The sequence below is a fragment of the Primulina eburnea genome, chromosome 2, assembly GCF_022965805.1.
Source record: "Primulina eburnea isolate SZY01 chromosome 2, ASM2296580v1, whole genome shotgun sequence".
Classification (NCBI taxonomy): Eukaryota; Viridiplantae; Streptophyta; class Magnoliopsida; order Lamiales; family Gesneriaceae; genus Primulina; species Primulina eburnea.
The window spans coordinates 7,736,260-7,764,015 of record NC_133102.1 but is presented as its reverse complement, the minus strand read 5'-3'; the positions used below and the strand labels follow the sequence as shown (position 1 = coordinate 7,764,015).

General features: G+C 37.0%; 2 protein-coding genes and 1 long non-coding RNA gene across 4 annotated transcripts; 2 read left to right on the top strand and 1 right to left on the bottom strand.

Annotated features, from left to right (window-relative positions):
• Positions 1-72: 72 nt before the first annotated feature.
• Positions 73-19,612, bottom strand: LOC140822886 (uncharacterized). 2 transcript variants are annotated; one of them, XM_073183835.1, is made up of 28 exons: positions 19,356-19,611; positions 19,066-19,237; positions 18,831-18,943; positions 18,403-18,519; positions 18,046-18,192; positions 17,600-17,953; positions 17,348-17,496; positions 17,063-17,184; positions 16,860-16,951; positions 16,133-16,367; positions 15,957-16,014; positions 15,315-15,463; positions 15,107-15,177; positions 14,846-15,019; positions 14,602-14,673; positions 10,432-10,533; positions 10,267-10,356; positions 9,510-9,585; positions 9,293-9,386; positions 9,142-9,211; positions 8,883-9,062; positions 8,176-8,298; positions 8,002-8,085; positions 1,540-1,724; positions 1,314-1,452; positions 1,175-1,234; positions 661-765; positions 73-575 (listed from the first exon to the last, which is right to left on the bottom strand). In XM_073183835.1, exons 1-28 carry the CDS (start codon positions 19,455-19,457, stop codon positions 462-464), a joined length of 3,549 nt encoding a protein of 1,182 aa, XP_073039936.1. In that variant the 5' UTR covers positions 19,458-19,611; the 3' UTR covers positions 73-461. The 2 variants fall into 2 exon arrangements, 1 of the variants encoding a protein (XP_073039936.1); XR_012116057.1 differs by lacking the exon at positions 73-575 and adding an exon at positions 971-1,094 and having other exon boundaries at positions 688-765; positions 19,356-19,612.
• A 1,104-nt stretch (positions 19,613-20,716) lies between these two features.
• Positions 20,717-21,853, top strand: LOC140824558 (uncharacterized). Its single transcript, XR_012116377.1, has 3 exons — positions 20,717-20,938; positions 21,100-21,152; positions 21,449-21,853. It is a non-coding gene; the product is annotated as an uncharacterized lncRNA (long non-coding RNA).
• A 64-nt stretch (positions 21,854-21,917) lies between these two features.
• Positions 21,918-23,426, top strand: LOC140824062 (uncharacterized). Its single transcript, XM_073185664.1, has 3 exons — positions 21,918-22,128; positions 22,503-22,582; positions 22,659-23,426. Exons 1-3 carry the CDS (start codon positions 21,918-21,920, stop codon positions 23,424-23,426), a joined length of 1,059 nt encoding a protein of 352 aa, XP_073041765.1.
• The last annotated feature ends 4,330 nt before the right edge of the window (positions 23,427-27,756 follow it).

Sequence of the window (27,756 nt, the reverse complement as noted above, 5' to 3'; positions counted from 1 at the left end):
GGCAGGACAACTAATGTGGCACACACCAGCTAGAGAAATGAACTCAAAACTACAACTCCAGCTGACAGGAGGAAATGAAAGAGACTACGTTTTCTTATTAGTATAAGTTAGCAACAATTAAAACAACGAAAGGGTGACAATAAATATATATGCACAAGATCCGACTAATTCTTGCGCTGTCGCAATAACTTAAAACTGAATCCTGCCTGACATTTTCTATTTGACAGAAGAGGGAGATGGGGTACAAAACAAAGCCAGAGTAGCCACAATTTTCACTTCGGGAGGCTATTCTAACCTTACATCATCTCATAAATTAGAACACGAGCGTACGATAGAAAACTATACTTCATTGTACAAAGCTGTGAATTTTCTCATGCATATCCAATGGAGAAGTTGGATCTGGGATGGGTGGAGAAGACGGGCAATGAGAAGGGAAGAACAAATTGTCCATATGCAAACCTTTACATGAAGTAGCTGAGGGATTTCTTCCGTCTCGAGCCTCCTTCACCATAAAGTTCGTTCCACTGATGAAGCTCTGTCATGTTTATCGACTCCGACGAAACACTTGCACAGACCTAGGTCGAATGAAAAATAGATAAATTTAGAACAAGGGACAAGTAGGTGATAGAAAGTAACAGATTTCGTGTGATTTTTTCTCACCCTTCCGTGAGCAAATCTGAAGTCATCTATATTTAGGGGGCGAATATCAGCACTCCCACTTAAAGCTGGTGGAATCCTCCCTTCAGCAAGAGCAGCGGCTTGCTCCTGATATTTACCATAACAGTTAGATGAGGATAGAATTTCCAAAAAAGAAAAAAAAAGGTAATCTCTTCAGAAAACCTACTTGATAACATCTCTTTGACAAACATTTTCTCCAATATAGGAATGGTAAAGGAAGAAACAAAGCCACCAGGATATTCAATATATCAAGAATAAGATGATTAAAATCCAGAATGGATACTAAATTTACCTTGATTTTCCCACAAATAATTCAATCAGATGATATAATAAAGGAAACATGCTTAAAAGCTCGGGATGGCCATTTACAAGAATGACAGCCCCGACAAGTGATGATTTGTGCGGCACACTTGCAACTGTAAAAACCGGAAACGGAAAATAGATGCCACTCAGTTTAATTTTCCGATCTACGTGATATAAATTAAGGAGAAGTTACCTTTTTCTCTTTTTCCAAAATCTCTCTAATTGGGCGATGTGCAGCTGTGACACACAAATTCTGAAACAAAACACAGAGGTTAACTTGAGTAGAGCTCTGCACCTACAAATAATTCACAATTCAAGCCTTAAGACCCAACCTTCAGATCACTTCCAGAATAACCATCTGTCATACTTGCTACTGAATCCAAATCCATGTCAGCAGACAAGTCCTCTTTAGCTAGTATCACTCTTAGGATTTTTCCTCTATTAGCAGCATCTGGTAAGTTGACCATCAATCTATAGACAACACAATATAAGTGCAATCATCAAACATTTTGTGTTCAAGATCAAACTTCTCGAAGACATTTTTGGTCTTGTTTTTACCTACGTGGCAGCCGCCTTATTACAGCTTCATCTAGGTCAAAAGGCCGGTTTGTTGCAGCAAGTACCAAAACACGCTCTGTGTCTTTTGTTCGCAGCCCATCCCAATTCACCATGAACTCATTTTTCATTTTACGCATTGCTTCGTGTTCTCCAGGGTTTTCCCTTCGCCCCAGCATGCTATCTACCTACAAAAGAAGGTAGATATTCACATACACAAAGAAATACATAGAGTGACAAGAAAATATATCTGAGAGACGTGTTTTTGTAAAAAAATTCTATTTTTTTCTTAGTTTCATTATAGTGGAAATTTATAGCGGTGACAAGTGGACATAGCTCATATCGATAGTGTACCACTCTAAATCTTGTGTGTTCTTATATTAATCTTTCGTCTTCTTTGTCGCTTTCGGCAATTAAAACTGGACCATAGTTCCTAACAACTGGTATCAGAGCACGTTAAGTTGAATTTGAAAGCAATGCTAGCGAATAAGGTTTGACATATGGGATTGGAAAATTTGATGGTAATGGTTTTGCTTCTGGAGGATGCAAATCGAAGTAGATCTGTATGGTAAAAAACTGCATCAACCGCTTGCACGGAAGAAACCAAAAATGTTGTCAAACGATGAACGAAATTTCCTTGATAGACAGGTGTTGGGTGTTATTCGATCGACACCGTCGAAGAACGTGGCTCATAACGTTGCAACGGAGAAATCGACTTCGGGTCTGATTAAGGTTATTTCAGATATGTACGAGAAGCCTTATGCAAATAATAAAGTATTTCTCATGAAAAAGCTTTTTAATTAGATGACGACTGAAGGGGGCTTCTATGGCATCACATCTAAACGAGTTTAACACAATTGTCCGTTGATATGAATTTTGATTATGAAGTTCTAGCCTTGATACATTTGGCGTCTCAACCAAACAATTGAGAACAATTGCGGGTTGCGGTTAGTAATTCTGTTGGCAGTGAAAAACTGAAACTCAATGATGTCACAGATAATATTCTTGCAGATAAGGTTCGCATAATTGATTCTGGTTAAGCTGCAACATCAAGTTTTGCCTTCAATATTGAAGGCTGAGGCTGAATGACATAAATCCTAGTCGAAATAGAGGCAGATCACAATCAATGAAAGGTAAAAGTAACTCCAAATCTGGCAGAAATCTGAGATTGTAGAACCGTGAGGGATAAAGCCAAAATAAAAAAAGAATTGTACGACACCAAAGAAGGACAAAGGCAAGGGCAACGCTGCAAACGTGGAAACGGATGAGATTCATGATGAACTATTTTTGTCTGTTGACAGTCCTGTTGATTCATGGATTTTGGATTCAGGTGCGTCTTTTCACACTACTCAACATAAAATTATCGAAAATTATATTACTGGAAATTATGGAAAAGTATATTTGGATGATATGGAGAACCTCTGGATATTGTGGGAATGGGAGATTCGTTTGAAGATGTCAAGTGGGCTATGTCCGAATTTGATGCGAAATTAATTTCGGTGAGACAACTTTATGATGAAGGGCATAATATCATGTTTTGTGGCGGTACGTGGAAGATTACAAAAGGATCTATGGTTGTTGCACATAGCAAAAAAACTGAAACTCTTTATATGACGACTTCCAGTTGCAGAGATATGATTGTTGTTGCTTACGGATGTGTCAAGACAGATTTGTGGCATTGCAAACTCAGACATATGAGTGAAAAAGGGATGAAGATGCTTGTATCGAGTGGGAAAATACCATTAACTGAAAAAAGTAGAAAAAAGTCGATTTCTCTAAATCCGGGAAAGATCTGAGAGAATGAAATTGGAGTTGATGGATACTGGTGTTTGGGGGACTTCACATGTGTTTGGATGATCTAAATATTATGTGACATTCATTGATGATTGTACAGGAAAGTATAAGCATAGTTGTCAAGGGCGCAAGGCGCACCGAGGCTCACAAGGGCTCTGGAGCCTGAGGCGCAAGGCGCGAGGCGAGGCGCGCGCCTTACCGAAGCAAGGCGCACATTTTTTATTTTTTTAAAAAATACATTTATCTTAGAATAATATATTAATATTAAAATATGAAATAATTAAGTCACAATGTCACACAAAACAACAAATAATTATTAAGTTCATAATAATAAGTAGCACGATGTCACGTTGTTGGCTTATGTAATTCTGTTGCAGTCTGCACAGCTCGTCGCCTTCTGTCATTTAATTTGTTAACTGGGCTGCTAGGGTTTGGGGTTGTGTTGGGCCTTTTAGATTTTAAGTTAATATTAAAAAAAACTGAGAAGTTGCATTTTCTGTTACTTAATTTGTTAACTGGGCTGCTAGGGTTTGGGGTTGGGTTGGGCCTTTTACATTTTAAGTTAATATTAAAAAAAACAGAGAAATGCAACTTCTCTGTTACTGAATTTAAAAAAAAAACACAATCTCAGGCGCGCCTAAAGCGCGCCCGAGAGCCCTTCCAAGGCGAGCCCAGGCGCGCGCCTGAGCTCGCCTTTGTAAATTGTTGTGCCTGGGATTGCCCAAGTAGCAACGCCCGCGCCTGGTGGCGCCTCTCGCCTCAAGGCGAGAGGCGCTCACCTTTGACAACTATGAGTATAAGTTTATTTTCCGAAAAAAAAAATCAGATGTGTTTGATACTTTTAAAAAGTGAAAAATCAGGGTACACAATGAGACAAATTTAAAAGTGAAGTGTCTAATGGAAGTGAATGCATAGCTCATGGATTTAAGCAGTATTGTGCTGAGAATGAGATAAAGATGATGAAAACTATTCCTGGAAATCCTCAACAAAACGTTGTGGCTGAAAGGATAAATAAGATCATGAATGAGCGTGCAAAGAGAACGCGGATTCATGCAGGATTGTCTAAGTCATTATGGGATGATGCAATTACCACAACTTATTTGATTAATAGGGGTGCATCTGTGCCTCTAAATTACAGCATACAAGAGGAGGTTTGGAGCGATAAAAAGGTGTATTCTTTTCTGAAATTGTTTGGTTCTCTTTTATGTTCATGTTATGTTTCTGCTAGAAGTAAACTGGATCCAAAGTCTAATAAATGTTTCTTTATTGGCTATGGTGATACTAAGTTAGACTATCATTTCTAGATGGCCAAAATGTAATTTTCAATGAGTAGGTGTTGTACAAAGACACACTTGGTAAACATACAGAAAATGCAAATTCTGAAGTAAACAATCTTGAGTTAGTTCAGTTGAAAGATTTTCGAGTGAATGGATGGCAACGAGATGCTCCAATTAATGAAGAAAATATACTCCCGACTCCTGACAGACCACTACTCATATGCCGGAATCGTGGACATCATCTAAAATTTCTAGGCCACCACTGAGATTCTCTTCGTCCCTCAATTATATTTGTTGACTGATAGAGCTGAACCGGAAAGTTATGAGGAAGGAATGGAGGTTGATGAATCAATCAAGCGGGAGTTAGTCATGCGTGATCAGATGGATTTTTTATGTCTAATCAAACATGACAGTTAGAAGAGTTAGAACATGGGAAGAAAGCATTGCATAATAAATGGGTTACCGAATAAAAGAAAAGCATGACGGTAGCAAGCGTATAAAGCAAAATTGGCGGTGAAAGGTTTTCAGCAGAAAGAAAAAGTCGATTACACCGAGATTTTCTCTACGATGATTAAACTAACCACAATCAGAACTATTCTTTTTTTTTATCGGAAACTATCATTTTATTATATTAATAATAATTTAGTTTACAAAGCCAGTGGATGAGCGATCCACAATCCACCACATGAAGTAAAGACTACAAACTCTTCAAAAGCGAATAAAACACCAATCCCTAACTAAGTCAAATAAAAGAAGATGCTGAAACATTGGTATGGTATTCGTCCATCTCGCTACTCTGAATCTGATCTTCTCCCATAATTCCTCCCACGAGTCTTCCATGTTGTTGAAAATTATGTTATTGCGCTCCATCCATGTCAACCAAAAGATACAATGAACAATGATGCACCAGAAATTCCTAAGGCCCTTTCCATTGAGAAATCCGTGCTCCATAACAAACATGTCTTTCGAAGTTGCTGGAAAAATCCACTCGAATCCCAAATGTTGCATAACCTTGATCCAAATAAGTTTCGTAAAAGAACAATGTCTCAAGAGATAATCTTGATTCTCCTCATTTTCCTTGCACAAGATGCACCACTGTGGACATAAAACATGGCCCGGATGTCTTTTCTGCAAATTGTCATAAGTTTGCAATTTTCCCAATGCCATTATCCAAGAAAAAACCTCAACTTTTTGTGGGATTGGTACTTTCCAGATATTAGTGAAGTAAAGGAAAAAGGTAGTAGTACTCGGAAATAATGAACAGTAAAGAGAACTGACAGAAAAAACACCAGAGGGCTCCCCTAACCAAACCCTGGTGTCCACCGTAACCACACTCAAAGATGATGACTCTAATACCCCTAGAAGAGATGTGTATTCTCCCAACTCGATGTTATTCAACCCTCTTCTGAACCTCACATCCCACTGAATGACTGAATTACCTTGACTAACAAAAACCGAATAGAAGTGGTTAATTGGTTTGTTAATGGACGAAGAGAGAAGAAAAATGTGACGAAAACACTCTTGGAAAGACAACACACCCACCCACCTATCCTCCCAAAACCGAATGAGATTTCCTCCCTTAAGAACCGTACCAATCAAGTGTTGACAAGATGAATGAGACCGAGAAATAGACTTCCAAGGGCTTCTGAAAGTCGAGTTCCTTGCCACCTTTATATCCCAACCATTATCATGAAATCCATATATGCTTCCCAAAACTCTTTTCCACAGAGAATCTTTTTCTACCGCGCATCACCACCACCATTTCCCTAACAGAGCCGTATTCCTCAGGCGTATACTCCCCAATCCTAAACCTCCCCTATCTTTCGGTTTGCACACCTGAGTCCAATTAACAACACGGCAATGCAAACTTCAAAAGAGTTCGTACGATTTGAAATAAGTGTCGTGACAGTGGTATAAAAGGTTTGACCATCTTATGAACAATAATGGTTTTTTTGAGATATCATGTAGATCACTGTTGTTACATAAAAAGGTTTGATAGCTCTCATATAATTTACTACTATATATGTTGATGACATGTTGATTGTCGGAGCTAGTCTGCTAGAGATCGATAAGTTGAAAAAGGAAATGTCCAAAGAGTTGCAATGAACTATTTGATTATGCAAAACAAATCCCCGAGAGGAAGAATATGTGAAGAAAGTGATTCGCGGATTTTACACGGATAGAGCAAAGCCAGTGAACACACCTTTAGCTGATCACTTTCGTCTACCCAAGGATAAGTCACCTTCGTGTGAGGAGTGAGCCTACACGAAGAAGATACCATATGCTTATGTTATTGGTTGTCTCATGCATTCGATGATATGTACTAGACCAGACATAACACATGCGGTGGAAGTTGTAAGCCGATTTATGAGTAATCCAAGAAACAGTATTGGGAGGCGTTGGAATTAATTCTCAGATATTTGAGCGGTGCTGAAGATTCCGCTTTATGCTTAAGAAAATCGGAGTGGCTTGCATGGATATGTTGATACCAACATGGCTATGTAAAAAGAGTACTAATGGATTTTTCTACTCTCAGGGTGGTTCTGCAATTAGTTGGGTTTCGAAATTGCAAAAGATAGTTACACTTTCCACAACTGAGCCATAGTATGTTGCAGTAACAGAGGCTAGTAAATAATGATCTGGTTGTCTTTTTTGGAAGAGCTGGGTCAGAGATATGAAAGGAGTTTGTTATATTGTGACAGTATTTGTGCAATTCATTTGCAAAGAATCCTATTTATCATGTTAGGCCAAAGCATGTACAGGTTCCATATCAGCTCATAAAATCAGCGTGCATGATGGAATTCAAGCTCTTGAGAAGATTGAAGTAAGTCGTAACCCAACTGATATGTTGAAGAAGACTGTGACAGTTGAAAAATTGGAGTTAGGTGCACATTTAATTGGACTTCTCTACCGAGGAATGAGCCGCTGCAGGTGGAAACGGTTGATGATGTGGATTAGTCTCCAAGTGGGAGATTTTTAATACATGTGTGGAGCCAAATTATTTATTTAAGCGTCTTTTATATATTTTACACATTAATGTATCCTTAATAATATTTATATTTGTTGGTAGATGTCATTGTGTTATAATTCACATACACATAGAAAGACAGAGTGACAAGAACATTTTTTCTTGGTTTCATTTAGTGGCAATGTGCAGCGGTGACAAGTGGACATAGCTTTCACATCGACACTGAACCACTATAAATCTTGTATTTCTTGTGTTCATTTTTCGTTTTTTTATCGCTTTCGGTAATTAAAACTGGGACCATAATTCTTAACAAGAATAACAAATTTTTTGGGTGATTAAGCTCTAATTGGCTTGACTGCACCCCAAGCGCATAATGTAGAAGGTAGCAAGGAGAAACACAACATAATGTAGAGTAAAATGGCATACTTCATCAACAAATATAACACTTGGCGCGATTTTGCTGGCCAGTGAGAAGACAGCCTTGACATATTTCTCACCCTCACCAAACCACTGCAAATACAAAGAACAGTGGTGCAACATGAGAACATTATGCATCAGCAAAATATTATAAAAGTGAAGTTGAGCCTTTTATAGAATAACCTTTGACGTTATGCTGGACATTGAAATGTTAATGAAGTTAGCACCAGCTTCAGTGGCCACAGCTTTAGCAAGCATGGTTTTACCTGTTCCAGGGGGCCCAAATAAAAGTATACCCTTGCAAGGCTGCATGAAAGAATAGATTTGGAGGTTCTTAACAGAAAGAGTGCAAGCTAGCCACAATTATACTTAAATATCCAACCAGTCGGGTACTGCCAAAAAAGACTAAATCTCAGAGAGTGAACTTGAATGCACATTGGTAGATTGAAAGACATCTCATCTTAATTTAAACGGGTACAGGATTATGAGCAATTGTGAGAACCTAGTTTAAAGAAATCGTTTTTATGAGGAGATAGACAAAACAAGCAAAATTACAATCTTTCATCCTTACCAAGGAAAATTCTGAACAAAAGGAGATATATATTCTAAACAAAAAAAAATTCTGAACAAAATGGAAAGGAAAATAGTACCATGATCGGCACAGAAAATAGTCCCACTAACCACAAAAATGGGTCTCATGTATTTAGAACAAGGAGAAGTTACAAGATACATAGGAAAGGTGATATAATAATTCAAGAAAAACGAAAACAAACTCAACGGAAACGGTTACTGAAAATAGTAAATATTGTGGAAGTACACACTAGTTCCTTCGCCCAAAATATCTTTCTCGCATCAAGGGAACAAGCCCATTAAAAGGAATAAAATGTCACCTTGGTGAGTTGACCCTTGCAGAAAAGTTCTGGCCTCTGTAAAGGAAGCATCACCAACTCCTTCAACGTGTCTTTCACATTTTCCAGTGCTCCTATATCATCAAATGTCACTCCAATATCACTAGGTGGGATTACATCTGCTAGAAGCCTCTTCTCGAATTCATTTTCAGTGACAACATCCTGGGAAAATTCAAATTGAAGATACGTATATTCACTAATCAACCACAAATGAGTGTGGTGTCAAGCAACGAAGTATCACCTTGAGGGACTTCTTTAGATTCTTGGCTTCATTCATTATGGACTGTAAAATTCCAATGCCATATTGAATGCTGCAACAAGAGTGTCTTATTAGTTTAGTTCTGAGTATTAATTGATATTTTGCAAAATAGAAAGTGGCTTCTTTCGATTACCTCTCTGTAGATAAAACAAGTCTAGCATCTGCTTCAGCTTTAGGGTTCGTCATCAAGTGATGGCTTAAAGCCCATCCAACAACCTTTTCCGCACCTTCAAAGCATTACAAAAACTATGTCATCTTCTCATGTTCACAAGTTTTATATCATTTCACATGGAAGTCATAAAGTAAAACAAAGCTAATATCTGACAAAGATGTGCAAAAGAAACACATACTCTCATTTGTAAGTGATTGATCTTTGATGCTTAAAGTTTCTAATCCATCACACCCCAAACCATTACGGTTTAGGACCTGTATATTAAAAAACAAAGCAAAAGTCAAATGAAATGGCTGCCTCGTACTGTAAAGCTGGTTTCAGTAGGAATGATAAGAGAATGATTCTTAAATAATCAAGCCTTATCAGTATGCAAAGCCCAACACTTTAGTGAAACTTGCATGACGTACTGTCATCACTGATAATAACCAACATTCACTAAAATATCCTTCTTCACATTTTAATTATATGAATGAACACACACATCCCATCTTTCCCTCTTATCTCCAAAGAAACTGCACGGGAATGAAGTTAAAAACAACAAACACAAATGCCAGAGAGTAAGCAGAGACCAATTCACAATTTTTTTTCAACTATTTTTTGTGTGGAAACAGTGCTAATCTTAATTCTTAAATCTTGTAATCGCCGGTCATTCACCGTAAAAGTGCAGGTGTTAATGTACTCTGCCTCTTTGTGCGTTCATGTTAGATACTCAATTTAATGAAGGCAGGTTACTATAATTTGAATAATTTCTATTATAAACATCGAAAGAGTATGAATGGTGATATATAAAGAAGAAACTACATATGTTCATCAAAAGGAGATCTGCCTCATTATTAGTTCTAGTGCCAAGTGTAATCAAAATATTTGCAAGCCTATAACAATCATAGATAAATGAAAATTACGTGGGTCGCTTTCATGATGAAAAGAAAACTCACAGTTTGTAAATTATGCAAATTTGCTTTCACTTTCAGGGTTTCAGAATCTTGATCTAATTGACGCTTCCAACTAACCAGATGATCTTCATCCTGAGATGTTGATCAGCATCACTATGCAATTTAGTTTGCCAAAACAATTATGAAAAAGGAATTCCAGCAACAAACCTGAGGCAAGTGAATTGTTACTTTATTAGGAAATAGTTTGGACAAAAGCTTAGTTGACTTGGTAACATCCTTAGCTCTATCATTCAGCCTCCCAAAACTATCCTGGGATAATCAAGTCCGCATCATATGAGGGCACTAAAACATGTGATGAATTGAGAATTCTGAGAGCTGGTACGCTATCCCATAACACAAGAAATAATCTTTATGTGGAACAATGTTTGCCAGCTAAACAAAAGAAACTAGGATATACCAGCTATAAAATGAGAACCAACAAAGAAAAAATCATGAGCCGGAGTACTTTTCATAACAAAGAATAATTCATATAAGGTAATCCCGAGACGAAAAGTTAATATTGAGTAATTATTGTAGGACTTTAAATTACACAATTTATTATTGCTTCCTTTCATGGTAGTCTATAGGTTCCATTTTTAGAGGAGGTGGTCAGCCTGACTCAATAGGTAGCTCAAAGTTCAAGTCAAGGTGCACCGGTTTAAATACTCAAACTGCTGCTGTAAAGCTTTCAAAATCCCATAACAATGGGCTCTAATCCAATTTGTCACTTCTGCATTATCAATTTTGTTATAGGACAATAGATTAGAGACTTCTCAACATCGAGAATGCTCATTTTCTTGTCGTAATTCTCTTTGTTGGCATTAGTTGTTTAAAAAGGAGTAGTTATAGTTCCTTCGAGAAGGAGTTGATACTCTAGCTAATTGTATTTGTGCAGTAGTTATTTGGGTGTTTTGGGGCCTGAGGCTCGAGGCGCAAGGTGAAGCGCACGCTTTATCGAAGTAAAGCGCATTTGACACAAATTTTAAAATTCAACATATATTAAATATTTTATACGATTTAAATTAAATACACAGAAAGAATTTCACAGACGACCGAGGAAAAGAACGCACATGCAGATTGTAGGGCTTTTTAAAACATTAAACAGGGCTTTTGTTTTTAATCTGACGACTAGTTTGTACAAGATACTGGCAAAAGTGTTGACTAATAGACCAAGGAAAGTCTTGGATAAAAGTGTCAAGGAGACCCAATGTGCTTTTATTAAGGGGAGACAGATTCTGGATTGTTGCCTAATTGCGAATGAGGTGGTGGAAGACTATCGAAGGAAACATAAAAAAGGCTGGATCCTCAAAGTTGATTTGGAAAAAGCATATGACAATGTTGATTGACGATTTCTGGATTATGTCTTGGATATGAAAGGGTTTGGGAGAAGATGGAGGAGGTGGATTATGGGTTGTGTTTCGAGTGTGTCTTTTTCTTTTTTTTGATACGAAACAGAATTTTATTAAATTAAACGAGTTGGATTACAAAGTATAGTAATCCTAAAAGCTATAATACAAATATCAAAATAAATAAATCTGCAGTCTTAATTTAACTGCAAACAAAGTTCCAATCCCTAACAACATCCGTAATAAATAAATGTTTGAACTCCGGTAGCATCGTTGTCCACGTCGCGACCCTGAATCTGATCTTTGCCCATACTTCTTTCAAAGATTCTTCCGAATCCGCGAACACTCTACTGTTCCTCTCTAACCGCAGAGACCAAAAGTTGGCGTGCACCGTCAGGTACCAGAATCTGTTGTTCCTTTTTCCGTCTGCTAAAGTCGTCTCCATGATAAGTAAGTCCCGAGCTTTTCTTGGAAATGTCCAATCGAATCGAAGCTCTCGCAGAACTCTTATCCAAATTTGATGTGTCTTTTACGATTTTCATTAATGGAAAGCCGAGGGGAAATTCGAGGGGGAGCGAGGACTTCGACAGGGGGATCGACTATCCTTTTTCCTATTTAATTTAGTTGTTGATGTGTTGGGTCGATTGGTAGATAAGGCCAAGGGATTAAATGAAGTAAAAGGACTCGAAATAGGGAGAAGGAAATTGGAGATCTCGCATATTCAGTTTGCGGATTATACTCTGTTTTTGGTTCAGTCCAAGAGGCATGTACTTGCATTAGTAGATATACTTAACTGCTTCGGGCTTCAATCGGGATTGAAAATAAACTTGGAAAAAAGTCTTCTCTTGGGAATTAATTATCCAGATGATGATGTGGCAGCTTTGGCACAAGTAATTGGATATAAAAAAGATATTTTGCCAATAAAGTACCTAGGGGTTCCATTGGGTGGTGATCCTACGAAGATAAACTTTTGGGAACCGGTCTTATAAAAAACGGCAAGAAAACTAGCTTCATGGAAAAAAGCCTTCCTTTCAAGAGGTGGAAGGTTGGTTTTGATACAGTCAGTGTTGAGCGCTTTGCCATCTTATTACATGTCTGTATTTAGAGTGCCAAGACGGGTGGAAAAGTTGATGGAAAGTTGATGAGGGATTTTTTGTGGGATGGGAAAGACGGGGACAAACATTGTCATGTCGGTGGCTGGAAACAGGTTACTAAACCGAAGGACAGAGGTGGATTGGGGTTTGGGGAATATTGGTTTAAGAAATAGAGCTTTGTTGGGGAAATGGTGGTGGAGAGGGTCGGTGGAAAGAGATACGTTGTGGAAAAAAGTGATAACAAGCATTTATGGTACCCAGGAAAATGGATGGGATGCAGGGTTGGCAAGAAACACAACATTTAGAAGCCCGTGGAAATTTATCTCTCGGTCTTTCCCGGTTTTTCTTCTTTTGGTTGGGGCGGTGTTAAGAGAGGGTAATGTCATTCGATTTTGGGAAGATGTTTGGGAGGGGAGGAGTCCTTTACAGAGCGTTTTCCTTCACTTTCTAGGATTTGCTCAACCCCAAAAAAACCAGTAAACAGCTTTTTGGTTTCGCATTCTAATGGACTGAAGCATATCTTTCATTGGAACATTCGTTTTAGAAGAGAGTTATATGAGGTTGAAGTGGGTGAGTTCACTAATCTTTTAGGGGTTCTAGAATCGGTTAGATTAGAGGGGTGTGGGGGATTTTAGAGTCTGGTTGGGAGACCATTCAGGACTGTTCTCTGTTCGATCATTTTACAATTTTTTCTTTTCTTTTTCATCTGTTCCTTATTTTCCGTAATTTGAAAGAATCTGGAAAGTACCGATCCCTCACAAAGTTCAGATTTTCGCGTGGATTGTGGCTCTGGGGAAACTCCCCACTTGTGATTCCATTCAAAGAAGGTGGCCCCTATGTATGTTATGTCCGCAGTGGTGCATTTAGAATCAAGAAGAGAATCAGGATCACTTGTTCGTGCACTGGTCTTTGGCAAGAGATATCTGGATAAAAGTCTTCATAGAGTTGGGTTTTCAGTGGATACTTCCGATGAAGGCAGCAGATATGATACTCATGGAGCCGGGAGGAGTTCCAAACAGAAAATTAATGAGCTTCCAGCCCATTGTCATACATTGTACGCTTTGGTCTATATGGTTGGAGAGAAACAAAAGAATTTTTCAAGAGGACTCAGAGACGACTGAGAAAATCTGGGAGAAGATAAAGTTCAGAGTCGCGAGTTGGACAATAAATATTAAAGACTTTCAACATTTGTCTATTTCTGATTTAATTAGGGATTGGAAATTTGTATGGGCATGAAGTTACTAGGATAGTACCTTTTAAGTTGTGTTATTTGAAATAGTGCGGATTACTCATCCGCTTGCTTTGTAAAACTTTAAGTATTAATAATATCTAGTTTCTTATCAAAAAAAAAATCACACCACTTTCTGCAGAGGCGTGCTTGGGCCGGGGTGCACCTCAGGCGCGCGCTTGTTTAATGTCGTGCGCCTGGGTCATAACCCAGGCACAACAGGTGAGCCTGGCGTTCATAACAATGTTGTGCACCCTCATGTGCATGCATAAATACATACATATACATGCACACATAATTCAAGAATTCGCTAGCATCATTTATTGCCCGGTATGTAAGAGGTTTGAATTAAAGGGAAAAAAACACAATTTCTATATCTTACATTATTCATAATCTAGCTTGAAGATATATAAGAATGTTTGTTACAAATAAGGATGATGGACACATAACTTCATTGAGATAGAAGAGTTTCAAGGTAAGCATAAAGCTCATATAAATGTAAGACAGCTTGAAAATGCTAGAAAGGTTGTAAAATAAGACAGACTAGCAAAGCCCTAACTTTCTGAGGCACAAATACATGCTTCATGGCTAAAGATGAAACAAATTGTATCCTCCTAAACAACATAATAATACAAAGACAATCTAGACAGTAATTTAAATAGATTCTTACAGGGAAAGTCAAGTCAAGCAACGCAGTCTGGTGGCTGCCTAACTTCGTGAAAAGCAAACCGCCAGGGTGAGACTGCAAAAGAGAAAACTGGATTTACAATGAATCCCAAAGTATATGTATTGAGATTTTGACTTATACTGAATGTCAATAATCTATATATGTCAACCCATGCAGCTTGATCAGAATAATCAATGAAGCAGAATATGTAAAGAATGTATACGGATGGATATGTCAAGATTTCTACCTTTTCCTTAGAATTGTCAGGTTGAATGTGTGTTCCAATAACTACAACATTATCGGGGAGCTTCTCAAGCTTGTTCTTAAAAATAGCATATGATTCTGAACTTCCTGCCATGGACTTCTCCGCATCTTTCATAAACAAAATGAAAGGGGAATCCCTGCTCTCTTCAAATACAGTCTGGCGAATGGGAAGAATAAAATTGGGTGATATTAAGTAACCGTTTCAATGTAAACCTGGTGATTTTAAACAGAAAGGCAATCACACCTCAAACATAGTGTTAATAAATAACTTGTCCATATCCTCAATGCCAGAGGTATCCAAGCGAAGTTCATTGGCTATATGGAAAAAAAGAATATTGCATGTGTGAGGAATAATGCAAACTCTGAATTTCATATAGCACAAAGCTAAAAGAAATAAAGTAGAGATTTTATCTTTAGCTAATAAAGTAGAGATTTTATCAAGCCGGAATCACCATGGCAGAAGAATCCATGACCATTATCACAAAGACCTCCAAAATCAACCCCATCTGCAACGAGTCTGTCAAATCTTACACCAATTTTTGACAGAGGGTTATCTTCAAAAGACAAGAGAACCTTCCCTCGCATTCCAGGAGTTGGTCCCCTAAAAGTCGAGATGAAAAGGTGTTATTTCATAACAACACATACACATCAGAACGATTCGAACTTTTTGGTAATAAGGCGTAGAAAAATGCAAACCATGATGAAATCTAAGTTAGAGAAGACATGTATACAGGACCGTAACATTTAAAATTGCATGCTACATTCTAGATCTTATATTAAAAACAAGTGATACTGAGTGAGACCTAATGAACATATTGGGTTTACCCAGATATATATGGTCTAATTGTACAATCACTTCATAATTATTGTTCTCAATGACAGAAAATAATGAAATTTTCAAATCAAACACCCAATGAAGAGCCCATTTGTATTCCCCATTTAATATTATGAGAGCTCTGTGATTCACGACCAGTTACCACCAGAGGAAATCTCATTCTACCAGAAGCCAATAAGCCAAATCTAGTAATAAATACCAAATTGTTTCTATGACACAAGGACTGTAAAGAAAGCAAGGCATGGGATATTGTTATTACCTAGTAGAACTTGAATATACTCCACCAGTCGGTACACCAATGAATTTAACTCTGTCGCCTAAATCAATTTGCAACAATCAGACACAAGGGATCAAAGAAACTATGACAAGGGTTGTTCCAAAACTAGACCGCGAGCAGACAAACAATTAAACCACACTAATTACAATGCTGCTCACCTAATTTGACGGTGGAGTTCTTAGCAGCATTCACTGAATTGGGTATGGCATCAGTTTCCATTTTCAACGAGTCAGAGCCAAGTGGAGAACTCAGTGAATTAGCGATGTATGCTTCACCAGATGTAAGTCCAATGTCCTTACCAAACACTGTAGATCTAGAAACTTCGTTGCTCGTATTGCACACTTTTTCTGCATTGACTCCCTCTTTCAGAGTCTCAGCATCCTTGGAAGAAACCTAAAACAAATGGATAATCCATATATGACACTTCATCTATTTATTATATTTTAGCCTATTTATTAGATATTTAAAAATATGGTTCAATACTTCAATAATAAAAATCAAAAGACCAATAAACAGCTTCATAACCTAAAAAATGACGTTCATCCTACTTCAAATAGCTTATTTTCACATGCATTCCTTGAAAAACTGTTCTATAAAATTTGTGGGTTTCATATTTTGTTTGAAACATTAAATAAGGGCCAAAGATAACTTGGAGAGACACTTTCTTAATCAAATACTGTGCAAGAAAAAAACTAAAAGATGCAGTTATTAGAACACCATTACAAGTATAGGTTTTTCTCTTCTTTTTTTCTATTTTCTTTTTTCGGTTTAAAGTATAAGCATAAACAAGTACCAGATGCCAATTTTATTTACCAAAACAGAAAACACAATAAATCAAAACAGAAACACGTCTAAACCATGAAATTGAAATGGTCAATAACTTACTCCCAAAAATGAATGGCTGTCAAAGATAAGCAATTTAGCCCCAAAAAAATGAGCTAGCGCCTTTGCCAACATTTCTTGGTAGATATCAGACCCTGAAAATACAAGTAAAAATATATTGCATGCTTTAAATTAAATCTTTTGAAACAACATAAAGAAGATTGGCCTACTGGTTAACAAATACTAATGTGAAACTAATTGGAGACCTGCAGGACCAGAAAGCAAAATTCTCGGATTCAGAGTAGGAAGCTCGGATGTAAATTTAACTTGATCCTTGTGCTTCAGGTGTATATATGAAGCCGCAACTAGAACATTTTTTGTATTCTCACTGCAAGTTAATAAATATGTGAGTAATAATAATTCTGTGATAACATGCGTTTTTTATGCTCACTATAAAGTCTATGCCAGATAATCAATAGAAGATGATGGGGTGAATATAGACTCCAGTTTCAAATCCTCAAAAATTTCGAATTAAAGTTGCATAGCACTACCACAAATAGTAAGGGAAATTATCAAATGAAACTTCTAGCTGTCTCCCATGTAGAATCGAAGCAATTATGCTTTCTCTAAATGCTGAAGTTCGTGTGCACATGCCAGATACTGATGCCAGAATCGGATCCCTAACCCAGTCTCTTTCATCCTGTCACACAAAAGTTTTGTCTAATCCTAAGTCATGATAAATCTAATAACATGAAATTTCATAGAGGAAGAAAATGTTCAGCTTGGCCACTATTGCTTCTTGCCTCTAAGCCAGGTTCTATACTGTCATCAAACTTGTTGGCAGCCCCAACATCAACAGCTGCTTCACTTCCTAAGTTTGTAGCTGAGTTAACTTCTTGGCCATCAAGCTCATCCTCATTGACAGTGGGGGAGGAAGGTAGTTCACTCACTCTGTAATTTTTACCACCGGCCTGAGATGTAGGCTTAAGCCGTGATAAATCTTGCCGCGGGTTAGAAAGGGATGCCAAAATTGAAGCACCAGCCACAGCAGATGCATCTCCTGCTCGTCTTTCAACATGAATCAGCTTTCCTACATTAGCCTGAACATCTGGTGGGGGCCTCTTGATTATGTGTTCATAAGGTAGCCGCTGGAAAATCTATATGGATACACATTGAGGACTCCACGTGAAATAATGTGAATTAGAAAAGAAAATCAAATAATCATTGTTAAAAAATACACCGAGGATACATATGCATGGGTCCCAAGAAAGCCGAAAACCACTTCATCCCCTGAATTGAGATCACAACTAGAATTTTTCTTGATTGTTTTACCATTCACTTGCACACATGCTTTGCTTCCTCGACTCTCAAGTACCGCAACAGGTTTATCATCACGCTGATCATTTTCCACGAAAAAAAAAAATAAGCAAAAAAGAAAATTGAAGATACCAAATGCCTCAGAATATTTTGCAAGTGAAGAATCGCAAGTTGGGCCATCTATTTTAACAATGCAGGTATCATCATCATTTAGAGAAACAGAAACAAAAGAAAATAATTTAAAGACGAAAAATCATTCCATTTTTTGAGTTTTGTTTATAAGCATTACCTGGGTGAGTCTTATTGAACACAAGATTGCACTGATGGTTTGATCACGGATCAATAGATTCGCCTGTTTGCTTGAGCCAACTAAGAAATTGGTTGTGTACACGGAAACGGTTGGGTTCTGCAAACAGACACATTGCTGTTATTCAATCATTCCCTTTAATTTGAAATCCCTAAATAGTTCATAGTTATCAGATGATAAAAATAGTATCTTCAGCTTTGTCCAAGGGACAAACTTCAACTAACGTACACCAAGAACTCCACTCATAAGAGATTAAAAATAATAAAGACTGAAAAAAGAAAAGACAGAAATCATCCGAGGGATTACGTGAGAGGTCTAACCACTTTATAAAATTCAAAAAATGCAGTCCAAGAACTCCAGTTCAAACCAAGCAATTTAAAAAGAATACAGTTCAAAGGGAAAAAAGTCACCAGAGAGGATTGGGTGAGAAGGCGGCACCAAGGCGTGGTTGTTTCGAAACCTAGATGTTGCTTCCACGAAGTGAACGAGCTCCTCGGCTTATCCGCTACAGCTGCCACAGCCCCTGAATTTCGAAAAATCACAGAAAATTCCCCAAATTTCAACATTCTACATTTCTACATACATGCAACAAAATCAGAAAGTTTCTTTCCCCAAAACTTAAACAATTAATTCACATATACTAGCCTTCAGCAACCACATGAGTGGAAACCGAGACGGACACAGCTGGAACGGTGGCCGCCTGGCGTTCGGCCGGATCAGTGGAGCTTATTTCCCTAGGATTCCCGGCCGGCTCCAACTCTGCTACCTTCCAATTATCATCATTTATACTATTATTTTTTTTGCTGCTGCCCTCACCCTACTCCAAAAAGCCAAAAATCATTCAAAATCGGAATAATCGAGCAATAACAAAATAACAGCTAATCTTGTCCAGCTCAAACATAAAAAATCAGAAAGAGAAAGTAACAGAAAAGTGCCTTCTGACGTTTCGGAGAAGAAGGCTTGTTGTTATCATCGGACCCCGAAGATGATCTCTTGTTATTCGACGGCAGAGATCCACTTCGCCGGGTAGACACCATCTCCGCTGCCTCTCTTCTTGAATGCGATATCGTTATACAGTGTGTGTGTGTGTGTATATATGTATATATGTATATATAGACACACACTGAATCTATCTATATATGCAAGTTTTGGGGTCAAACAGTAAAAATTTATTGATGGGGTGAGGAAGACAAATACGAGAACAGTTAGGTGCAATGGCAAACGAAGAGTGTGAGGCTTTTATAGGGGGGTAAATTGGGTGCTTACGTTAGCTGGATTGTCTGCATGCCACTAAATTACGCCGTGGAGTCCGAGGGAGAAGGTGAGGTAGTGTGAGATAATTGTTTGGAAAATGCTATGTGTACATAATGGGTTACATATAGACTTACATGTAATTATTAATTAATTATTAAATTACAAATAAAACTCTCACCCTAAATTTATAGACTACCTATTCTATTAATTATTTCTTCTCCTATCTCAGCCCTCACTCCAAATCGATTGACCGTATCTTTCTTCTCCTCTCCCAACCCTCGCTTCCAAATCCATATGCGGTAAAGACGAAGAAAAAATCGAGATCATAGAAATATTCTATTGCTCAAAAAATCATTTAAAAAAAAAGAGTACTAAAAAAATGTATTTCCTAAGTAGAATAAATGATTTTGAATAATTTGTTTTATTATATATCATTGTCCGCTCATCGTTTATCAAAAGTTATAATTGATAATAATTGTGCCACTCAAATCTAATCTAACATTCATATAAATATATGACTTCTAATTGTGAATTTTCTAATATATCATTGTTAATTTAAGTTAGCAAATTAAATTAATAGGTTATTTTAAAGGTTTTTTTTGTATTTCATTGTTCATCTTAAATAGATTTGGACATTAATACACATTCCTCTTTCTTTCCTAAATTTTATGCCAAAAAATTTATTTATTTACATTTCCTTGTTCATTTAAGTTAGCAAATTAAATTAATAAGTTTTTTAAGGGTTTTTTTGTAATTCATTGTCCATCTTAAATGTATTTAGACATTAACACACATTCTTATTTCTTTTCTAAATTTTATGCCCAAAAAATTATTTATTTATATTTCTTAGTAATTTTTTTAACAAATTGATTTTTAAATATGAAATAATAAAATCATATATTAAATAGATATTGAAATATGATAAAGATTATTTGTAAGAATATTTTTTAGTCTAACATCTAACATACATATATGTCACTTTCAATTTTGTTTTCCCCACCGTATGCTTACTATCATTTGATTGACATATGGGCCCATTTATTTCCTTCCTATGTTTTTTCCTTTCCCATTACTGCTTCACCATGGTCATTTACTGTTTATGTGTTAATTCATCCACCTTGCGGTGAACTCACCGCTCTCTATCGCCTGCAATTTGTTTATGTCGTCGTGATCCTCAATTTCTCTCTGTTCTTTTGGTTTTACTTCTTCTACTTTTCATGGCGCGGGGTAGACGGCTGGCTGCCACCTCGGGATTTGTCTCAAGGTATGTGGTTCGCACTCTTCATTTCTCACATGCTTGCTTTGTTGCTACCCCTTTGCATCTTCTGAGTTCCTGTATTTTCTATGTGTTCTTCTAACGTTATTTTCCCTCTCGGCCATGTGTGTTCTCTTAAAGAGTTTCATGTAATCATTTTAATTTGGCAGCGGCGCTAGTCAATCTCGGCGTGTTAATGGTTCTGGTTTATCTACTTCCAACGGTTAGATGCTCTGTTGTTTTCACCATGATTATTTGCATCGATTGGATTGTTTTCCCCCTTTGATCTATTTATATTTTTTATCGTACGTGATGTTGTCGTTCAATGATATAATTCCATCATACATCACGTATTGTATCCGTTCCTTTGGCGTGTTCTCGTATTTGTAAGTATTATCTTGTTGTTTTCATCGTGCCTTTATTTTACTTGTATTTTTTTACTTGGTTTTCTTATGTTAATTTTTTCCTATTTGAAATAAGTGGGTTTTTTTCCCGATTGCATTTCTTTTTAAAATTCAGACAAAGAAGGAGATATTGTTCGTATCAGTGTCTTGCCAATGGTGCCTTCATGTCAATTTTGTGGTTCACATAGATTCTCTTGTGAAGCTTCATCTTTTTGTTGCGCATGTGGTAAGATTAGATTGGCATCTCCTATTACTCCGATTGACTTGCTGGAATAATTCAAGGACCCATCGTCCCCCTTGGCTATTTTATTACGCCGTAAAGTACGATTGTACAACATTATTTTCTCTTTCACTTCATTTGGGGTTAGGCTTGACAGGGAATTTGCTTCTCTTCAACGTGGGGTATACACATTTCGTGCGTCTGGCCAGATTTTCCATTCATTGCCACCACTTATATCTAATTCGGATGGTCCAAGGTATTTCCAACTTTATTTTTGGGACAACAATAATGAGTTGGAAAATAAGATGTTCGTTATCCGGACACTCATGTTGACAGAGAACTCGTGGTTTTGTTGATGGACATAATGAAAGTAAACCCTTATACACAACTTCTAAAGAGGATAAATCAATATTCTACAATCAGAAACTTAAGATTGCATATTTACATAAATGTTCCGGTTGACCAGAGATGTTATAACAACTCATCCGCTGATCAAGTTGCGGCTATTTGGGTCGAAGGCAATGATGATGCTAACATTCCACATGACAGGGACATAGTTGCTCATGGTCGTGATGGTCATACCCATCAAATACAATATTATTATGGTTGTTGTGATCCCTTGCAATATCTATTTTTTTCCCCGTATGGGGACAATGGGTGGCAGCAGAATATTCTGATGGTTAAAATGGTTCTGCCCATGTTGACGTGCATGGGAGTGTGCTGCCACTTGCAGATTTTGATTCCTTCGATCGTATTGTTGCTGGTGAAAGTCGTGGTGCGTTTTGAATCTTTTAACTCATACTTAATTTTGTCGTAACTTTAAACATCAACTTTTAATAGTAATTATTTCTTAAATGTTTCCCCCAAACAAACAAGAGAATGGTCGGCTGCAGATATTTATATATTTGTCCTGCAACTAATTTGTGTGTATTTTATTCGTTTCCTGCAGTTCGTGGAAAAAATGATAAGATGGTTTCTTGTAGGGACTACAATTGTTATAGGTTGCAAATTCGTGGCAGCAACACTTCGGTAATCTTGTATGGTGGTCGATTATTGTAGCAATTTGTTGTCTATATGTACATTAAACTAGAAACAACGAAATTAGATTACTACAGAGAAGCACCAAAGTGAGATAAGGTCGGAATTGTACCAGGGTGTGGTCGACAGTGTGACCAATGGTGAATCGTGTAGGAGTGAGGTCGGGCAACGTGTTGTTCTACCAGCATCTTTCATAGGAGGTCCAAGAGATATGCGACGTCGATATCTTGATGCAATTGCATTTGTTCACAAATTTGGAAAACCTGACTTGTTTAATACGATGACTTGCAATCCGGATTGGAAAGAGATTCGAGAAAATTTATTTGAAGGTCAGCTTGCTCATGATCGTCTAGATTTGGTCTCTCGAGTGTTTCGTGCAAAATTACTTGATCTTAAGGACCGGATTCTTAAAAAGTCTATATCTGGCCATGTTGCTGCTTATGATTATGTTACCGAGTATCAGAAACGAGGTCTACCTCATTTTCATATGCTTATTATCCCGCAATCTAATTATAAGATTAACTTTCTTGAAAGGTTCGACTCTTACGTTGTTGATGAGCTTCCAGATAAAGATGTTTTTCCTCGATTGTTTGGTTTGGTATCACAGCATATGATGCATGGAACTTATGGCACGTTAAATTTAAAATTCCCATGTATGATTAATGGAAAATGCAAAAATCATTATCCTCGCCCTTTTTTAGAACATCATGTTCAACGATCTGATGGTTACCCTATGTACAGGAGGAGGAACGATGGTCGCTCTGTTGAGGTTCGGAATTTTACATTGAATTCTCAATGGGTTGTTCTTTATAATCCTTATCTACTCTATCGTTAAGATTGTCATATCAATATTGAAATTTGTTATGGGCTAACGGCTGTAAAATATTTATACAAATATATTTACAAAGGCCATGATAAAATAAATGTTCATTTATCACCACATAGTTCTAACTCATTGGTAGATGAAATATGAGCATTTTTCAGGATGCTCGCTTGGTGTCTGCTCCAGAAGCAGTGTGGCGCATTTTTTAATTTGATCTGAATGAAATCTCTTCTGCAGTTATCAATTTGCCTCTACATTTACCGGACAAGCACATGATCACCTTCTCAAATTATCAAAACTTGGGCAATGTGTTGGCATCCAAATGTGTCTCCAAATTTATGTTGACTAAATTTTTTAAGACTTGTTCGTACATTGTGGAAGCAACAAAGTTCTTATATTCTGAATTCCCTGAGCATTTTGTTTGGGATCAACCAACTAGAACTTGGAAACCAAGGAAACAAAGACAGGTTATCAGACGTGTTAACTCGGCAAATCCGACAGAAAGTGAGAGGTATTATCTGCGTTTATTACTTCTTCATGTTCGAGGCCCTAAGTCCTACTTTGATTTTCTCACTGTTGGTGGAAGATTTTGTTTCACTTTCAAGGAAGCAGCACAACGAAGAAGCGTGATATAATCGATCTTGAAGACAATGAAACTTTTAACACTTATACTAGAAGATTGAAAGCGAAATAAAACTAATAAAGTAGCTCATTCATGCAGTTTGAAGATAAAACAAGAACATTAGAGTGAATGAGTTGTGGTTTTTAACAAAAGATGGTTACAGTACTTAAGTCTTATAATAATGCTATCTTTTAGTTTTTGGTTTTACATCCCTTGTGTAATCCCTTGTTTTGTTTGCAACGTTAACTGAAAATTATTATCGTACTATATTTTATATAAACATACTCTCTTATTATTATATAGATTTATCTCTCTATGTTTAGTTTGAAAACTTTTGTCAATGAATTGCTTACTCTATAATATTTATTGCATAATTATTGAAACATATATCTCATTATATATCTCCACGTGCATCGCACGTGCACCTAACTAGTTTTTTAAATATATAACATCACAAATATCATGTTTCGATTGGTCACCCCAACATATTATCTAAAGTTATATAAAGTTAGTTAAAATTTACTAAACCATTTGTTGAATGTTTTTAAATCTTCAAAAGAATATGAAGAAACACTCATTCGATTGTTTTATGTGTCAGGGAAGAGTTGAAACGCATGAAAGAGCGCCTCAGTACCCTATATATGGCCTGGAACAGTCCAGGCCACAAGGAAGGTGCTGAAGCGCCCCCATTGTGCCTTGGAATTTCTCTAGGTACATGCAAAAGGCGTCTAGGCATTTGATGGAGCTGATTTACAACAGATGTGGGTTTTTCATGATACATTGCATCCAAATGGTGTCCATTGATGGTTTTCATCTAAATTTTGGATGAAGGGATGCATCATTGTTGAAAAAACATGTATTTTACATATTGATATTGTGGGCCCCGAGTATCATTTTTAACTTATAGTAATGAAAGCGTATACAATCATTGACATTACAAAAGATAACAAAATACGAATTCAACATAAAAGTCACAGTCTTACTAAGTCAACATTTTCATTATCAATTTTCATCATATTCAGAGTCTTGTAATCATGTATCTCGAATTTACAATAAATAGAAAGAAAATAGAGGTTAAGTCTTTAGGGACATAGTCAGAAAATAATCTAAGCTTATATATAATTAACAAGTCAAACGATGTTATATAAGTGGTATTTCAATTAGATGACATGTATCAGTAATAATGTATCTTCACTTGTCAAGTGAAATATAATGACTATTCAGGACTCTCAAGTGAATATCATGGGCTAAAAAGGTGGCTCACATATTCGATGTAGCACTTTTCCTATCGCACTCAAGTAGGATCTGTACTGTGGGGACCCGGACGCTAATTCATGTCTTAATAAAATTTAATATCAAATATAACAATTAAGAAAAGTGAGACTAAATTTTTTTCCTTTTTAAAATATAAATGCGGAAACGTAATAGTAATTTATTTGATATACACATCAATATCAAGTACAAGTCATGTACTACATGTCTCTATCTCAACTAGGTTCAACGACTATACATCCAGTGCTGAATCTTATTCTGCTTCTGGGCCCGGATCTCCACGCTAATTATAATCTCTCATCCTCTTCCTGATCCTGGTCCTGTCCCACCTGTTGTCATGCACACATACAAACAAGACAACAGCTGGATAACTCCGGTGAGAATTACATTCCCAGTATAAATCATATATACATATATTTCATATAAACAAACATAACAGCATGAAACAAATATTTATAACATGTATCCAAATCAGAAACATAAATCAATACAAACTCTGAATCACACTCCGTGATTCTTGACTCGACTCATCCTAATCTAGGGATCCCGATCAGAACAAGAACATACACCCACCTACACTCCCGATCGGGGTGGTGGTACGTTCCTATTCACGGAGTTTGGCCCTTTCCATATCGAATATCAGTAATAGAAGAAACTCCAATTCTATCCACTTCGATATGACCAAACATCCGGTGTCTTGATCTATCCGTCACAGACTTTGGCACTTTCGCCAAATTACTATCATGTGACAATGTGCAATGTGCCAGTGACGATTCCATCACTATTCGGCACCTATGTCACCAGATCAATCGTCTACAACTAGGCGCATCCGCCTATGACTCGATACATAAATCAATAGATCAAAGATATCAATCTCATTTAGTTGCAAATATTAATGCAATAAGGTAAAGTATGTGATTTTGGGAAACTCAAGTCAAATCAAACTCGAGTTGTGCAATCTCACGTCAACATCAATTTATACATTTCTCTTCTCGGTCTGACGAAGTCGAAGTCTCGAAGTCAAATCTGTCCATATCCAATCTGAAATGACAATATCGAATAGACCGTGTCAATATACAGCTCAATTCAAGGCCTGTTATGATCAATACGCAAATCAAGACATAATCTGATCTATGTCAACGATACAATCTCAATCAATAACGAATCTGATTAATATCAATCTACTGATGTTTCGATGACATAACCATACAATCTCAATAACTCTGTCAATTTCAATATCACAGATATAATAACACGGCTCATAATCAATATCAGTACAACCCGAAATCTTAACAATAACAGATCATAATCTCAACTCTGTACAATCTCGCAATACCGGCAATACAATATCAATATATACGAATCAACAACTCATCTGATCCAAGTCTGAATAATATCAATATACCCAGCGATACTGTAACGTACCGTACTTATGCTACTTGAAATTTGCGGAAAAATTAAAAATTTTATTCAAATAAAACATCCGTACGGTCGTCACCCAACATTCATAAAAATACCTTTAAAATAATTCGTCATCAAATAAAAGTTTGCTAAAAGAACGCTGTCTCAAAACACCTCACATTCAAATCAAAACATCAGAGTATTTTTAAAGTTTGCATAAACATAAACTTGCGGTCCTCGGGTTTAGCCTGCCGCTCAGCCCAAGCCTGCCCCTTGGTCGCCACCTCCTGTCTCCTGTTCACCGTACTCACCTGCATCGATCAAGTCTAGTGAGTCTAAAGACTCAACACGTAGAAACTGGAAATAACGAGTACTACATAATAAAATCGCATGCTTCTTTAAAGTAGGACATACATAACTTTAAATTGGACTTGCATGAACTTCAACTTGACATAAACTTGAACTTGAACATGCATACTACGACGTGCCATGAACATAAACTTTTCTTAAACATGCTTTCATACTTCAACATACTTAACTGCATAATTTTATGTGGAGGATGTTTCAAAGCAAGTGACCCTTAACATGATAAACTCCTGATCAGACACACCACAGTACTGGGCTGACAGAGACGTATCCACTGCCGCATACATAAGATCCCTGTTCATAATTTAACAGGCCAGTTGATCCACGTTCATAATTTAACGCTTCACAACCACGATCTAACCCGTTCATAATTTAACGGGCGGATTGGTCCCCGTTCATGATTTAACGCTTTCCAATCCTTAACTTTCTTTGGTCACAAAACAATTAGCATACCTCGAAACTTAAAACATTTCCTTTGCACGTCATACATACTTACTCGGCATTGAGGGATTCGTTGGACTTCAACTGGGGCCGTTGCTGCAACATACTAACGTGAATTTCATACTTAACTTGCATTACTTTGACGTAGAAAACTCATGCTTACTCTCAAGCTCAATCATATCTTAGGACCTTCTACAATTTCCCACGACATGCCCTTAGTAATCCTTGCACTAACCCATA

What these genes read in the sequence shown, in the direction of transcription:
- LOC140822886 (XM_073183835.1), bottom strand. Translation starts at nt 19,457, where the DNA reads ATGGTGTCTACCCGGCGAAGTGGATCTCTGCCGTCGAATAACAAGAGA. An exon ending in GTATATTCAAGTTCTACTAG is followed by an intron (nt 15,464 to 15,956) that starts GTAATAACAATA and finishes CTCGACTTTTAG; the next exon opens with GGGACCAACTCCTGGAATGC. An exon ending in CTTGTTTTATCTACAGAGAG is followed by an intron (nt 9,212 to 9,292) that starts GTAATCGAAAGA and finishes CTCTTGTTGCAG; the next exon opens with CATTCAATATGGCATTGGAA.
- LOC140824062 (XM_073185664.1), top strand. Translation starts at nt 21,918, where the DNA reads ATGAAAGTAAACCCTTATACACAACTTCTAAAGAGGATAAATCAATAT. An exon ending in AGTTGCTCATGGTCGTGATG is followed by an intron (nt 22,129 to 22,502) that starts GTCATACCCATC and finishes CGTTTCCTGCAG; the next exon opens with TTCGTGGAAAAAATGATAAG. An exon ending in TTCGTGGCAGCAACACTTCG is followed by an intron (nt 22,583 to 22,658) that starts GTAATCTTGTAT and finishes CAACGAAATTAG; the next exon opens with ATTACTACAGAGAAGCACCA.